Consider the following 16,174-nt stretch of genomic DNA (forward strand, 5'->3'; position numbering starts at 1 on the left):
AACCATAAATAATCTCAAGTAATGTCTCACAGCTGCAAGTTAAATAACTCTTAGGTGTGTTAGCAGAAGAGAACTATCAAGTTGAGCTTAATGCATGAAGACATGTTAAAATAGTTTGTTTAATCTAATTTTAGGATTTTAAAAACGCCCTGTTTTATGCTTTCAACACGTGGAGGGTCCAGTTTTTGTGTTGTGGGAGCAGAATACTTTCAGATGCTGGGGTTGACAATACATCATGGTATTTTTTTCTCAGCTTCTGTGAACACTTTTCACCTGAACCTCCTGGGTCGGATCAGGTTTCCATCAAAACAGCATCATGAATGAGCGTCTTGCTGGTCTGGAGTCTGTGTAGTCAGTCACCCACAAACACGGTGACACATACTTTATGGGAAGTTGGCAATTTCATAATAAATCTATATAAAACAATAAAAAAGAATGTCTTAGCAGCAAGGACAGTGAAGGGAAGTGTTACTCATCAACCACCACCCCTGTTTGACTGTCTCTAATCTATTCTCTTGACATAAATTTGTTTTATCAGGAGGAAAAAGGCAGGCACTCCTCACTGAGAAGCTAAAACAGTGAAATGTTGGGCTCCAAAATGCTGGATAATTAACTTACAGTGGTTCTCCTCAGCTAAACCTTGATGTTTTACTTTTTTAAAAGCAGCCATCAGTAAATAAACAGATGGTTTTGCTGTAAAAATGTGAAAATGATGTAAATGCATGTCAAACAATGAGCTAAAGAAACATATATCCACACTTACCTGATCAGCTGTTGTTTATGACAGCAGGGTGTGAGGATGTTTGTGGCTTCTCTGTTCTGCGATTTAAACTGAAATGCTGATGTGGTTGTAAAATAATTAAAAAAAAAGAATAGAGGAAGTGTTCAGCTAAAAAGAGGCAGGTCTGACTCAAATCCAGCCTATTTGGAGTCAGAGAAGTCAGCATTTAGATGGTACCAGCCCCTAATTACACAGACACAGTATTAAAACATGACTTGGATATTGTCTATCATGGTGCACTAAGATTCATAACTGGCTGTGATTATCGTACCCATCACTGCACCCTGTATTCACTGGTTAACTGGACATCCTTAACTTCACGCAGACTCTCCCACTGGTACATTTTCATCTTTGAATCACTTATTGGTCTGCTGCCTTCATACATCTTCTCCTACATGTGTAGGAATGCTCACATGTGTGTGAGTGCAGCTACAGCGTGCACTCTCAGGACATTATTACCTGCAGTGTTCCCTCAGTGAGGACTGAACTAGGCAAAAGGGCCTTCTCCTAATCCTCTCGTTTCCTGGAATATCTTGCAAAAAGATCTGAGGCTCTCGACCTTGACCTCTCTAAGTGGCCTTAAGCATCTGTTGGACTCCTGGCAAGAGCCAGTGCAGACATGTTCCTGTTTTTAGTTTTATACATTTGCCTTATAATCTAGTTGTTTTTTGCTACTTTGTTTTGCCATCTTATTTTAATTTGTAAAAAAAAAATTAAAATCTGTATGCCTCTTTTATAATTGTCTATTGTTGTTGCTGTTGTCCATTGTTGTCATCATTCTTTGTTGAAATCAGGTCTCTCTTGTAAATAAGTCCTCGAGGCTCAATGGGATTAACCTGTATAAATAAAGGTTGAATGAATTTAACCGTGGTGCCTTTATGTGTAGTCTGAAATATAATTTTTCAGAGTTTTCTTCAATACATTCTTACTAATTATAAAACATTTTTGATTGATTTTTGAATTAGTATTGTTAAAATAAGAACTAACTTTTTGAGGTGGGATTTAAAAAAACTGGCAACCTGACACCGTTTTTTTTAAACTACATTTATTATGTTCCTTGAGGTATCCAGCTGAATGTTTTATCAGACTTCGCGATAGACGGAAGAGGTAGGCTATATAACGATTTTTAAAAGTGTCTTTAATACATATTTAGTCGAGTCAAACAGTATAAACATATTTTGAAACATGTTTTCACGTAAAATAAAATAAAAATGCTACAAATGCAAAGTAGAAATGTTTTATGAACTACATTTTCTAAAAACGACGATTTCAGAAAGTTACTTTGTTTTTCCTAATTTAATTCAAATCAACTGTAGTTTACTAAAATCAAAGTGTTTAAAGACTCTTATTTAAGATATTTACTTTTTTTATTATTTAAATTCCACCATCTTGCTGGTCCCAAAAAGTCTAACATTTCCGTTGGTACCTGAATGCAACATCGTTGCATGTTCACGTGCGCTTTAATACTCCTTTTGAAATACGTGCTTTAATATATTGCAATAATATCCCAACAAAGGAGTAAACTGTTGTCAAAACCGCAGTCGAATCACATTTTTTGTTATTTTTTTTAATTGGTTTATTTCAGAATTAAAGCTGACCAGACGCAAACGTGTACTTTTTGGGACTTGTGGGCTTCCGTAGATGCGGAAGTCGTTTCACAGTTGAGCATCAGGGCCCGGCGTGACATTCACCGGGGTGTCATTTGAGTTTTAGCAGCAGGGATCCAGCCTGAACTCCACCGAGCTGCTACCAGAATGAGAGTACTGAAAGCGGGTTTGTGTTTGACCAAGACGCACCTTTTAGCTCCAGGAAGCGTCACGCTCAAAAAGGTAAACTCGACTTATCTCATCGTGGTGTCTACATGTAATTGGTCAAACCCAGGCTTTGAATGTGTCTCTTTGTCATATAGGTGCTCATTAACAGCTGTCGGACGTGCTCTTCCGGTGTCTTCCCCAATGAAAGAATCCGTAACATCGGTATCTCCGCTCACATCGACTCGGGGAAGACCACCCTGACCGAGAGGGTCCTCTTCTACACGGGCAGGATAACTGAGATACACGAGGTGAACATCTGGATGGGCTTATGTGTCTGTTGAGTTTATGCTCCCAGGTGAGGTCATGTCATGACCCTCTGGTTCCTCTTGTCTGTGGTGAGTAGGTGAAGGGGAAGGATGGTGTTGGAGCCACCATGGACTCCATGGAGCTGGAGAGGCAGAGAGGCATCACCATCCAGTCAGCAGCTACATACACCATGTGGAAGGACCACAACATCAACATCATCGACACACCAGGTGCTGGAGCCGCACCGATCTGAGCGATTAGGGCTCTATTACTTTGGCTTACTTGACAACAAAAGGCTCCAAAACAAAACATTTCCCCTACACGCTGACGCTCCGAGCAAACACATTTAACTGAAGAAGCTGCGTTTTCACTGAGAACGCAGTGTGAACGCCAAGAGCTGAATGAATATGCTGAAGAGGCTGTAACCGAGGCGTTAAAGCCAAAAGAAGCAGAATGGTAGCTAAAAGCTAAAAAAGTAAAAGATATGTTAGATATTTATCTAGACTGGTCCTGGGGTTTTTGATCTGCTCAGAGACGGGATAATAATTAAATTATGACCCGGTTCTGAGCAGCTCAAAACCCCCAGGACCAGTCTAGATAAATATCTAACGGATAGAATGGTAAATATGATTGCCAAAATGAGCAAAAAGCCAACTAAAAGTAGCAACGATCAGCTAAAACCTGAAAATCATCAAATCACTTTGGAAAAAGAGCTTAACTGTAGCCAAAAGTTACATGAACAGAGGCTAGTGAAAATGAGCAAAAATCTAGCTAAAATTTGTAAAAGCTTGTTAAACGCTTAAAGTAGCAAAACAGTAGCTAAAAGGCAAATGTAGCAAAGTGCTAGCCAAAAGTTGAAACAACAAAAACTGGCTAAAAGCAAAAAGGAACAAAAAAACTAGCTAAAAGTAGCAACAGCTAGCCAAAAGTGTAAAACAGCAAAACGTTAGCTAAAAGAGCCAAACTGTATCTAAAAGCTTTAAACCAGAACACTCGCTAATAGGCAAACACAATAAACTGGCTAAAAAAAAGCTTAACCACTTACTAAAACCTAAAAGTTGCAAAAGGTTAGCTAAAAGATAAATGTAGTGAAAAGTTATCTAAAAGTAGAAAAAGTCTAGCTAAAAGATAAAAGTAGCTTTTGAAGACAAAAATAGAGTAAGTTTGAAGCTGAATTTTTTAAAATATAAAATAATTCTGATGGAAGTAAAGTCAACTCAATATATTTTTGCGAAGAAAATATTTGTAAGTAAAGTTGTTTTGCAAGAAATTTAGAAAAAGATAAAAAGAGGAAGACAGTCGTGTGCATCATGTCTCGGTGATCACAGATCTTTAAAGGATGTCTTGACACAAACATAATATTAAAATGCTGCCATTACGCTTGTTTACAGCACAAAGCTCTACACTCAGACTGAAAAGGTTTTTTTTTATATAATCGACAGATTCTTTAAACTCCTGTAATTGTGGAACCAAACATCCAAACCAGGCTGTGTGTTTGATGTTCCTGAACTATGTTCGGAACCATTTATTGACCAAGCAAGTTAAATATTGTGCAAACATGTCTTTGCTGAAGGGGAAAGGGATGTGACATGGACCAGCCACTCACCAGTCACTGCTAAAACACTAATATACCAGCTGCCATTCACACTAGAGCTTCTAAGATCAGCGTGTTGGGAAATGATGGAGTTGTAGCTGATTCGGTCAAACCATGAAAAGATGGATCAAACTTTAGCTCTCTTTGTGAAAGTGACAGATTTCGAGTTGGCCAACGCCTGCTACCGTTGACTAAGAAACCGGGCTGCTGGTTGTCTCTCAGGTCACGTGGATTTTACCATCGAGGTGGAGCGAGCGCTGCGTGTGCTGGACGGGGCCGTGCTGGTGCTGTGCGCAGTGGGAGGCGTCCAGTGTCAGACCTTGACCGTGAACAGACAGATGAAGCGCTACAACGTGCCCTTCCTCACCTTTATAAACAAGCTGGACCGACAGGGCGCCAACCCGGGCCGAGCCCTGCAGAACTTGAGGTGCGGTTTATTTGTGCTCGCTCACACTCGCGCATTCTGTTCGGCGACACAGAGGGGGTCCAGGTGTACTTCCTGTACATCCGTAAACATGTCAGACATGTGTGCAACTACAAGTGTCTCATTAATGCAACCAGAATGTTTACAAACAACTTTTAAGGTAAGAATTAGAGCTGGGCGATATTGACCAAAATTAATATCTCGATATTTTAAGATAAATCGCGATGTACGATATATATCTCAATATTTTTTTCTTCCCATAAAGTAATAACAAAAATGTATTTCTGATTCGAAGCTTTGTCCCAGTTGTCACGCGGCACATTTATTCACAACAGCTGTAACTGTACAAAATAAATGTCTAAAAAGTAAAGTATTTGCATATATTAAAGTTTGTTTTTTTAGACATTTATTTACATATATAAGTACAAGTTGTGCTTGTGCTAACAAAAATATATTTCTTACTCTGACTCAGAATAATGTTGTCTTTCAATCTGTTCGCAACGTGGATTAAATTCTGAGTTTCTTTCAGTTCTTTAAGCAATTAAACCAAATGGCTTTAAAGAACAGAAAGGGAAAGGAGTGGTAAACCAGATTCAGATTAGTGCTGATTCAGCCCCTTGTAAGTTTTTTTATTTATTTTATTTTTTTACCTTTTTGTTTTCCAGATCCAAACTGAACCACAACACGGCGTTTGTGAACATCCCAATCGGCCTGGAGGGGAACATGCGTGGCATCATCGATCTTATAGAAGAGCGGAGCATTTATTTCGACGGACCGTTTGGGTGAGAAACCCTGAGGATGCTGTACATTCATTTGATGCTGACACAAAACGAAACATCTGTTGCAGCCAAATCTGACGTTTCTTCCTCCCTGTAGTCAAAACATCCGCTACGATGAGATCCCGGCAGATTTTCGTGCTGAAGCTGCAGATCGAAAGCAGGAACTGGTGGAGTGCGTCTCTAATGCGGATGAAGCTTTGGGTGAGATGTTCCTGGAGGAGAAAATTCCTACCAAAGAAGAACTAAAGGTTTGTGTCATCAGTGGGGGGAAAACAGCCAGTCATGCGTGACACATACACAAAAACAAATTACCAAACGCTTGCCTAATTCTTGTAAATTTGTGTTTTATCACTTTAAAGTCCATGTGTGAGAAATATTCTGATGTTTAACGGGAGTATATTTAATATTTTCACTGGTTTAGTTGTGAAAATAGGTTTTAAATGATGCACAAACTCAATATACACAAGAGGTTAAGCTCATTTTTGTTCAATAGCATGTATACAGGAATAAGATGTTTTGGCCTATGAATATTGCTAAAATAAAACACGTTTTTAGAATAGCTGTATTGAAAAGCATAAATATTTGCAGATTAGTTCAAGCATTTTTACTCTAAACCAGTAATGCAGCACAACACTGAGGTTAAAAGTGTTTGCTGGGGTGGTTTTAATCAATTTAAAAGCCATTCTGATGCAACAATCTGCATGTAAAAGAAGACATGTCCAAACTATTCTAAGTTATTGAGGACTGCCTAGTATAAGGCAGCACCTATTATTATCCACCTGACAAGGGTTTCTTAACTTTATATCTTACTGTTCAATCAACTTTAATGCGGCCCGAACCGTAAAGTGTACCCCTGCAAATGTTAGATCAAAACGACCGTCGCGGCGCCGTGATGTGTGTTATTACTTTTCTTGGCGTTTCGAGTTACCATGGCGACGTAATTTGCAAACAAGTACGCCATTTTCCCCATACAAAACGCCTGATGGGACACTTGTCACCAAGCTACATTTAAATGGCTTTAATTCAGCTATTTTTACACATATTTTATACATACTGAATCCAAATCGAAAATCCAATATGGCCACCTTAGCTAAATGGAAAAAATGACTATAACGTTGACTTTTTTTTTTTTTTTTTTTTTTGCCATATTGAGCAGAAATTTGGTATAGTGGTAGCTGAGAGCGAACCCCAACATAGTATTGTCAAATCAAAACTTTAAATTGGCAGCAGCCTGGTAATCCCCGTTAATGTTTCTCCAGGAACTTTTCTAGTTCTGCTATAAAATTCATAAGCCTCTCTATATACAGTATATAAATTATATTTTTTTCCAAAATGGTACAATTTCTCAACAGTGTTTCCTTGTGAATAAATTGTGAGTTTATGTGATTGCGTTCTGTTTTTATTTACATTTTACACAACATATGAATAAAAAGTCATTTAATCAACACACCTCATGTGGTGCCTGAATAAAACCGGTCCGTCCCGGTCTCTTCTCGTCTCGCTGTCCTCCAGGCCGCGATCCGCAGAGCCACGTTGAAGCGCCTCTTCACCCCGGTGCTGGTCGGCACAGCATTGAAGAACAAGGGCGTCCAGCCTTTGTTGGACGCCATCGTGGATTACCTGCCGAACCCGAGCGAGGTCAAGAATTACGCCATCTTCAATGACGAGTGGGTGTTCAATTTTCTTCACATTTTTCTGTTCAAGTCGGCACGAAGCTCACAGCCATCTGCAGTTTATTGCGTCCCAGCAGTCTTTTACAACAAGCACTGGTACTGCACGAAACTAAAGATGCATTGTGCAGCTCTAGTTGTTAGTTTGCGGCCTCGAAAGCAACTTTGAATAAACATGAAATTTAGTTTCCTGTCATGTGAAATTCTCAATTTTGTGGCTTTTCTTGTGTAACAGAAGTTCATCTAAATCCTCAACAATTGAAATGGACTCCACGAGAGATTCTACAAACCCCTTCCTTGGTCTGGCCTTTAAACTGGAGGTACGTTACTCTGAAATACAGACAGGTTTATTTGCACACCTCTGTTAAAGAAAGGAAAATCCACAAAGGTCACTGACATAACTTCATACTAACAAAAGTAATGGTAAGAAATATAAAAAAAACTTGTGAAAATCAGTCGGCGCTTTTACATTTTGGTAAAAACTAATGAAACTGGCTTGACTAAAGGACTGTACACTCATTTTAATATTTTCTTTTGGTCCACTCCAGTCGTCTCCAGACTGCATGTTTCAGCTTCACAGATGTTCAGCAGGATTTGGATCAGGACCCTTTGCCATACTTGGACGTTTTTAATTGTGTGTTTTGGGTCATTATTTCATTGGAGGACTCATGACCTGCTCTCTGATGCTGGGCAGCATATTTCTCTCCAGGATGCCTTGATAGTCTTGAGATTTCGTTGTACCCTCCAGATGCAGCAGCGCAGCCTCAGAACAGAGCCGAGCCTCCTCCATGTTTCACTGTAGGTACAGCGTTCTTCTCTGTTTCTCTTCTGGGTCTGGGGATGTAAAGCTGACGGTCCCTTGCTCGGAAGTCCTCGTGGGCCGACTAACAGCTCTCAGGTTCACCGATGGGTCCGGGGGGGTCCAGTTCTGCTCCAGTTCCGTGCTGCTCTCTGAATCCGCTGGGCGCCGATGTCACTGTAAAGGGCCGAACTTTTTCGGATCAGATCAAATCTTTCCCTCTACGAATTTCAGCAGAAGGCACTGTTGGCTTCTGGGAAATGTAGTCCTTGTGAGCGGGAATACAGTGTAGGCTTATTGAGAGAAAACTACAAAATGGCACCGTCTGTCTGAAGTATTTTATTTTTTCATTAACTTTTTACAGTACAGTATCCAGTACGGTCCCAATCGTGTGAGTTCACTGCAAATCTTTTTGGAAACTGTTCTGGGCTCTTTGGTTTCCAACTCTTCAGTTTGTCATCACTTTTCCTCTTGCAGCCATGTTCAGGGAGGTTGTCTTCAGTCCCGTGGACCTGGTGAATAATCTGTGCAGCTGGAGTCACAGGAGCATCAAGCTGCTTGGAGATGGTCTTATAGCATTTACCTTCAACATGATGTCTGTTATTTTCTCTTCAAGCTTCTGTAGCAACTCTGTGCTCCTGGTTCCACACTGTGATACCAAACAGCACAGTGACTACCAGTCACCCATTAAAAAGCAGCCTGACTGAGTACAAGCCTGAAGACAGCTGAGAGGCTGGTACCAGGTCCCACCTTAGTCCCTAACAGCTCCCTACAATTATGTTCCATCTTTTCTACCATCCTTTTTGTTCAGGCCAATTTTATCCATTGAAAATTCTGTTGAACCAAAACTCAAAAAGCAACAAATGTGTTTCTTTAGTTGATTTTCAATCAATTTTCTTCCTTTTGCTTTGATTATTCAAGTGGGATTTTTCTGTCTTTAACAAAAGGCACCATTAAGTTTGTCTATATCTGTAGATTGTTTTGTTTCTTCATTGCTTCCGCACTTGACGTAAGAGCAAGATAATAATCTGTGGTGCTTTGCTGTCGTTTGTGTTTTTTCCTGTGAACAGGCTGGCAAGTTTGGTCAGCTGACGTACATTCGAGTGTATCAGGGCTGCCTGAAGAAAGGAGAATACATCTACAACACGCGCACAAGAAAGAAAGTCCGAGTTCAGAGGCTTGTGCGTCTCCATGCTGATCAGATGGAGGTGAGAAGCCTGTCGGAGGTCACGGTTTTTCCATCTGTGGTTTGTAGATTAAAAACCTGCAGAGAAGCATGACTGGTCAGAACGGTGGAGTTCCTCTTGTGGTGTTAGTCGAGAGTGCAGATAAGAACATGTAAAAAAAAACATGTTTCCATTAGTTTTGTGTTGCACAACACGTGGTGTGTGTTCATTTCAGTCAGATACAATCCTGTTTTTTTCAGGATGTGCATGAGGTCTATGCAGGAGATATCTGTGCGCTGTTTGGGATCGACTGCGCGAGCGGAGACACTTTTTCATCCAAGACGAGCACAGACCTCTCCATGGTGGGTAACTTAAACATCTCAAGTCAACACAAAGCAGGAAACCTGTTTGCTTTTTCTAAAATTTCAAATATACAAGCAGATTTTATATTTGTCTTTGTTCTTGTCATTTCTGTCCCCCAGGAGTCCATTCACGTCCCAGATCCGGTTATTTCCATGGCCATGAAACCAGCCAATAAAGTAAAATGCTTTATATTCAGTACCTCTCAAAACTACTTTAACGTCATCCTTTAGTCTTCTCTAATGCCTTCTTTTGTTCGACCAGAATGACATGGACAAATTTTCCAAAGGACTTAACCGTTTCACCAGAGAGGATCCCACGTTCAGAGTACACTACGACATCGAGAGCAAAGAAACCATCATCTCTGGCATGGGAGAGCTGCACCTAGAAATCTACTCCCAGGTAGTGGACGGTGTGCAAGAAGAAACTCTTTAAAATGGTTTATTATCTAAATTGAATGTGTGAAAGATTTGCTGAGATGTGGTGTTGTAGTAGTTCTTTTAATAGCTGAACTAAGGCCCTGTTTACACATGAACAACCTCTGGAAACGTTAGCTTTTTTCCCTATTTTGGTAGCGGAAAAGTTGCTCGGTAAAGCTGTTTTGTAGAATCCTCTGTAGTTTCCATGCCGGCCACTAGGTGGCGCTGTCATTTTTGTATTTCAACAACAAGCTCAAACACTTTGGATTCAAGCGTGAAAACAGTTACTGGTACATCCAAAATAGTGAATACATGGATGTTTATTTGTGTTGCTCCTATACGTTGAAAGGGGGGGATCAGCACAAACAGCACTCTTCTATCCGCCGTTGTTACTGTTGTTCACGTACTCGCACAAACGCAGAGAATCCATTGACTGCAGCCGGCCAAAGCGAACAATTTCACACCGATGCTTGGCATTTCTCCGAAAACTTCCACTCGGAGACCTGACTGCAAGAGCTTCGGTGTCTGAATAAACCACCACTGTTGTTGCGCAAGAACGGACGAAACGCAGCAGATATGCTACGGTTTCATTCACGAACGGCATCAAGTAAGCAGGGCACCAAGAAACGGGAGTCAGCGAACAGCGAGCTCCATTGATGTTAAGCGATCATTTCAAATTAGTGAAGAAAACCAGTAGGCGTTTGCTGGGAAGGTAATTATTGACAAACAGGTGCGCTGATTACTAACGTATTATAAGCAAAACTGGAACCAAGATCTGTGGATGACTTCTAATATGACTCATTTGACAAAACATGAAACAAAGCAAAGGAAACCAAAACAAAGATTAAAATTAAACCAAACAATTAATGGCTTCGTTGCCAGTTACCAAGTAAAACAATCTGTTTTTCTTTGAAGAGGAAAATCGTGGTAACCCTGAAAGCTTTGTATTCAGTTTGTGTTGCAGATCCACATGCCACTGAGCTCTGTCTGACCCGTTTTTATGCATTTCCTTAAAGTAGATGCGCAACAAAGTCAGGAACATTTTGAAAATGTAGAACACCTGAACTTGCCGTATGTTCCTGTGGATTTGTTTGACTTGTTCTGCCCTGATTTGTTGGTTCAGAGGATGGAGAGGGAATACGGCTGTCCCTGTGTAATGGGGAAACCCAAAGTGGCCTTCAGGGAAAGCATCACCAATCCTGTACCGTAAGTCTGCTTCACCACACACACACAAAACACAGTTTGTTTTTCTGTTTATTGTGTTGAATATAAACCAAGCTTTGATCTTTTGAACAGCTCAGGTTGTGAGACTGTTCAGTGTCACCCTGAACTTGTCTCTGATGCAATATTTAACAATAAGTCGTGAAGGCGGTTCTTAATTAGCAGCACATTAGTTTGGGTTGGGTTGGTTTTAACAATGGGGGCAGCGAGGCTGCTGCTCCATCTGCAGCACTTTAACGCCCTCTGCAGGACTCCAGGTGAACAGCAGCTTCCATCGAGGGATTTCCTGCAACAAAAATACCACATTATTAAAACTTCAATTATCTTTAAAGCCTTACGCTGCATAATTACGCACGTGCCTGGAGTAAGAGTATTATCTGATAATCCCATCATTTAGAAAAATGGTTGGCTTTTTATCATATAAATAGTGAAATCGTTATATTTAGACTTTTGTAAACTTATTAAAAAAAAAAAATAATAATTTACCCTTTATTTATACAGGTAGTCTCATTGAGTCACGAGAACTCATTTTCAAGAGAGACCTGTTTTTGGGAGCAGGTGGTGGGGGTTAAAGGCCTTGCTCAGGGGCCCAGGGTGGGGTGACTGTTGGTGGAGGCAGGTGTGGGTGTTTCACCTTTTCCGCCCACATTTTGATGTTGACGGTGCTGGGGGTTGAGTCTGCGACTTTCCGATCACAGGTCCATCTTCTCTAACCTCTGCGCCACCACTCGCTCATATTAAAATATGTTGCGTAACAGCATTTGTTCGCTCACGTTGCCAGCCATTCAGTAATTTATTGAATCTTTAATGTTTCTTTAGCATAAAAACTGTGCTGCACAAATTAAATGTTACCTGAGAAATCATTTCATGCAGCAGGATGAGGCTGTCAAACTTCAGCTGCTCGTTCTCAGTCGGCTGCAAAAGACAAGGCGCAAAATAAATAAAGCAAAAGGAGTTTGTTGACACAAAAATCACAGATTTGCTCCTCAGCTGGTTTGCTGTTTCTTTCCTATTTGGTGGGAAGAAGCTGACCTTGCTGTGACAGAATGTGTGGGACGGTAATTTCATGCAGTTTGAGGTAGGTTGATGCTTCACGTGAAGAAAAAAAAAAATATATATATATATATATACACACACACACACACGCACATTTTTATTATTATTTTTTACAGCACTACCCTGACACAATCACGTGTTCACCGCAGTACAAAATACACAAGAACAGTGTTTCGACATTGCGCTTTCGGCTAACACAAATCAACTCTTACGCTGTTATCAGGCTGCACAAATTAAATGTGTGACGGCAGATAGAGTCCACCTACCAGCTGCGTGATGCGGCCCACCTGAGCCATGTTGTACAGGGTGTTTTCTGTGGATTCACTCAGCATGATGAAGCTGGAGGCCACAGTGCAAAGGTGCCAGAAAGGTTTCATGGCAGGATCCATGTTACCCTGGCTATCTGAAAGACGTTCACGCAGACTTTTTGACACTTTGTTGGATTTATGAGCCATAATCCACAGTATTTCTATTCGCTGGACCTACCAGGTAAATATTGCACAGACAGCAGGGGTTCCTTCGTCTTGTACTGCTGGTAGAGGGCCTCTTCTTCAGCTTTAGTGTCGATCTTGAGGAGCTCCTTCAGCGAGGACACCTGGACTTGGGGCGATTGCTGCTTTTGTCCCCTCGGAAAGAAAACCTGTGCAGAGCATTCCTCTGTCTTCTGGATAAGTTTAAGAGGCGCGTTGTTAAAAAAAGAAGACAGAAACACAAAGAGAAAGACGGCTGTAAAAAGCAACATAGGAGCAAACAAAGTAAATGTTGCTGCGACAAGAGACAAGTTTTACAACACGATTAGTGATCTAAGATAAATGTGGTGCAGACCTGGTTAGACCTGCTCCTTCTAAAGCCAGAGATCTGCTGTTTAAACCACAGAGGATTTATCTTCTAACAATAACAAATCATTTCAAAAGGATCCTACGTCAGTGATGATCTCTTGCACTGTTAATGCCAGCTGGTATCTTCTTCCAGAGTCTCCGACCTCCTATAAAATGTAAAGTTAAGTCTTAATTTGTGCAATTGCGGCGTTGAAAAGATTTTGCCACGCTCGAGTCAGACTGACCTCTACACTCGCGCTGTGGACAGTCTGCAGACTGAACAGCTTGTAGGGGGATCCGTAGCGGGTGTTCAGGTAGAGTTGCACCACATGGGCAGCCCTCCGAGCTTCATAATAGTTGGGGTTCAGCTGACGTACTGCCATCACACCATCAGGCTTCGCTGTGACTGCTGAGTTCTGTGCACAGAGACAAAGGGAGGGAAATCAGAACAAAAGCATCTGGTGCTTTAAGGACTTTGACCCTCAGGTTTCAGCTGGGTGGAGCTGATTTCTTCATGTGAAACAGAGCAACGTGGACAGCAGAGCAAATATCTCACAACAGGATGATAAATGTGTAAAAAAAAAAAGGGGGGGGGGGTAAACTGAATAGCATCTTGCCTGTGCTGCAGTGCTCTTGGCAGGCTGAATGTTTCCAGCGTTCAGTCCTTCAACTCAACTCATGTCAGTGGAAACTTCCTGCTTCCTGAGACGGCTCACAGGGCTACGCCTTTTTAAAGAGACAGAACACTGTTCCTGTTTCCCCATGTTCTTTGTACTTGAAGTAATGGATCTTTGAGGTGTGGCTCTATGGAAAAGTTATCAATAGCTTACCTGTTGTAGATAGCTTTTTGAACGGTCTCTGTTTTTGAGAAACACTTTATTTCTGACCAGACTGATGAGCTAAAGGCTAGTCCAAGACCAGAATGATGAGCTAAAGGCTAGTCCAAGTGGAGCCAAGACCAAGTTTGATGCCACCTTTAAACCCGTCTAGTCAAACATTTGATAACGGTTATATTAAAGCTACTTTTTAAACCTTTAAATTGCTGTTTAATGTCACAATTTGTACTTTTCTCCTGCAGTAATATTTTTATATTCCTACCTGAAGTTCCAAGGTTTCACCAGAAGTGCTACAGCTAGCTGCTGCTAGCTTGTACTTTTTTTTAGTACTTCTAAATAACAAAATGAGTTAAACACTAGATAAAAGCAGCAAAATGATACTTTACAGTAACAAAAAAGGTTGAATCATGTCATCTGGACTTCGTTTTTTTGTTAAAAAGAAACGTTTCGCCCCTCATCCAAGAGGCTTCGTCGGTCTGAGGCCTAGCCATCTGGTATTACCCAGAAGCCACCCTGACTCTTGTGTTCCAAGCCTGCCTCAGATACCCCTGAAGTCTGGCCTTTTCACTAATGGTTTCAAAAACACAAAGTTTGTTTTCTCAGTCATCCAGGTATATAATAACAAAAAAGGTTGAATCATGACATCTGGACTTCGTTTTTTTGTTAAAAAGAAACTTTACAGTGTTTCCCCTAGATAACTTACCATGGCGGGGCGCTCATCTCGTCCGTGATTTTTGTCGGGGGGGGGGGGTAAAACGGACGGAGACACGTCCTGAGCTGCTTATACTGACAGCTTTAGAGCGGGGGGAGACGGACACATCTGAGCCATGCGCTGTTTGTACCAACAGTTTTTGAGGGGGGTGTTCAGTATGAGGGAAGAGGCTGCCTTTAGCGTTTTAGCTTGCACACATGTATTGCGAGCCACTAGCGTAGCGTTACGTCAGTGCCGACAGGTGGGTGGGTGGGTGGGTGGGTGGGGGTTTGCGCGTGGTTCGGTGGACGGGCTGCTCTGTTGACGGGGCGGCGCGCCCCGCTTGTATAATGGAAGGGAAAACACTGCTTTAGTTTTTTGCTACAGTTAGCTTTAGTCGAAAGTGGCAAAAGGCTAGCTGTAAGCTAAAGAAGGTAAAACACTAGCTAAAAGCTAAAAAGACGAGCTCAGAGCAGCTAAAAGTAGCTAATTTGTAGCTAAAAGTAACTAATCTTAACTAAATGGTAAAAGTAGCAAAAAGCTAGCTTAAAGTAGCTGAATGGTAGCTACATCCATCCTTCCATTTTCTTGACATGCTTTTTCTTTTCGGGTTGTGGGGAGCTGGTGCTCATCTCCAGCAGTCACTGTGTGAGAGACAAGGAGACGGGTCACAGGTCTATCACAGGGACACAGCGAGACAAACCACCACTCAGACTCTCACCCACACCTAGGGACAATTTAGAGTTACCAGTTAATCTGGTTTGTGAGAGGAAACCAGAATACCCGGTGGAAACCCGCTTGCAGACTGTGTCCAGAAAGGCTGAGAGGCAAACCTTCGGCATTCTCGCTGTGAGGAGACCGCTCTAACCACTTCTCCATTGTGTCTCCCTCACAGTTGTTACAGTGCCTATAAAAAGTTTGTTTAAAAAAAAAAAATGTTTTCACTTGGACAATACAGAGGTTTTTTATTTATTTATTTATTAATATATATTGTAAAAATTATATTAACCATGACTGATTTACGACAACATTAAAAGCCTAAAACGTTCAAGGGAGTGAATAGTTTTTTCAGATACTGTAAAAACTAAAAGCATCGGTAGTAAAAGGCTGGTTAAAAACAGCATAAGAAGACAAAAATGGAGCAAATATGTGGGAGATGATTTTTATGAAAACAATGTTTTGAAGAAATTGAGATTTCAATGTATTTCTGTAGGGGCATTTTTTTTTATAAAATACTTGTATATTTTTATAAAAACCTAAAGTCAAAGCGGTAAAACAGGTAAGCTGTTATTTGTTCATACCCTTTCCACTGAACCTCACTTAATAAGATCTGAACTCTCCCTCAGACATTCATCATACTGTTAAACAAAGAGTTTAAAATTTTTGTTCCTATTTAGTCCCAAATATATTCACATTGTACTACTTCCTCCAGTACCAAAGGTTCTTTAACTTTTTCAAAACCAACAAAGTCCATGCTCAATAATCCAGGTATACAGTCCA

General features: G+C 41.0%; 2 protein-coding genes across 2 annotated transcripts in view; one reads left to right on the forward strand and one right to left on the reverse strand.

Annotated features, from left to right (window-relative positions):
• The first annotated feature begins 2,444 nt into the window (after positions 1-2,444).
• Positions 2,445-16,174, forward strand: part of gfm1 (G elongation factor, mitochondrial 1) — a 19,926-nt gene continuing 6,196 nt past the window's right edge. The window contains exons 1-13 of the mRNA XM_037677517.1: positions 2,445-2,610; positions 2,691-2,843; positions 2,939-3,071; positions 4,658-4,862; positions 5,525-5,641; positions 5,736-5,886; positions 7,151-7,305; positions 7,544-7,628; positions 9,178-9,315; positions 9,534-9,635; positions 9,756-9,812; positions 9,898-10,035; positions 11,176-11,258. Of these exons, the coding sequence (XP_037533445.1) occupies positions 2,536-2,610; positions 2,691-2,843; positions 2,939-3,071; positions 4,658-4,862; positions 5,525-5,641; positions 5,736-5,886; positions 7,151-7,305; positions 7,544-7,628; positions 9,178-9,315; positions 9,534-9,635; positions 9,756-9,812; positions 9,898-10,035; positions 11,176-11,258 (1,592 nt within the window). The 5' untranslated portion in view covers positions 2,445-2,535. The remainder of the gene's footprint in view (positions 2,611-2,690; positions 2,844-2,938; positions 3,072-4,657; positions 4,863-5,524; positions 5,642-5,735; positions 5,887-7,150; positions 7,306-7,543; positions 7,629-9,177; positions 9,316-9,533; positions 9,636-9,755; positions 9,813-9,897; positions 10,036-11,175; positions 11,259-16,174) is intronic.
• The window catches only part of lxn (latexin), an 11,563-nt gene continuing 6,685 nt past the window's right edge, over positions 11,297-16,174 (reverse strand). Inside the window, exons 2-7 of the mRNA XM_037677518.1 lie at positions 13,393-13,563; positions 13,252-13,314; positions 12,816-12,993; positions 12,596-12,732; positions 12,126-12,188; positions 11,297-11,559 (exon numbers count right to left, since the gene is read on the reverse strand). Coding sequence (XP_037533446.1) covers positions 11,464-11,559; positions 12,126-12,188; positions 12,596-12,732; positions 12,816-12,993; positions 13,252-13,314; positions 13,393-13,563 — 708 coding nt within the window. The 3' untranslated portion in view covers positions 11,297-11,463. The remainder of the gene's footprint in view (positions 11,560-12,125; positions 12,189-12,595; positions 12,733-12,815; positions 12,994-13,251; positions 13,315-13,392; positions 13,564-16,174) is intronic.

This window comes from Nematolebias whitei, chromosome 6 (genome assembly GCF_014905685.2).
Source record: "Nematolebias whitei isolate Nwh7 chromosome 6, NemWhi1, whole genome shotgun sequence".
NCBI lineage: Eukaryota > Metazoa > Chordata > Actinopteri > Cyprinodontiformes > Rivulidae > Nematolebias > Nematolebias whitei.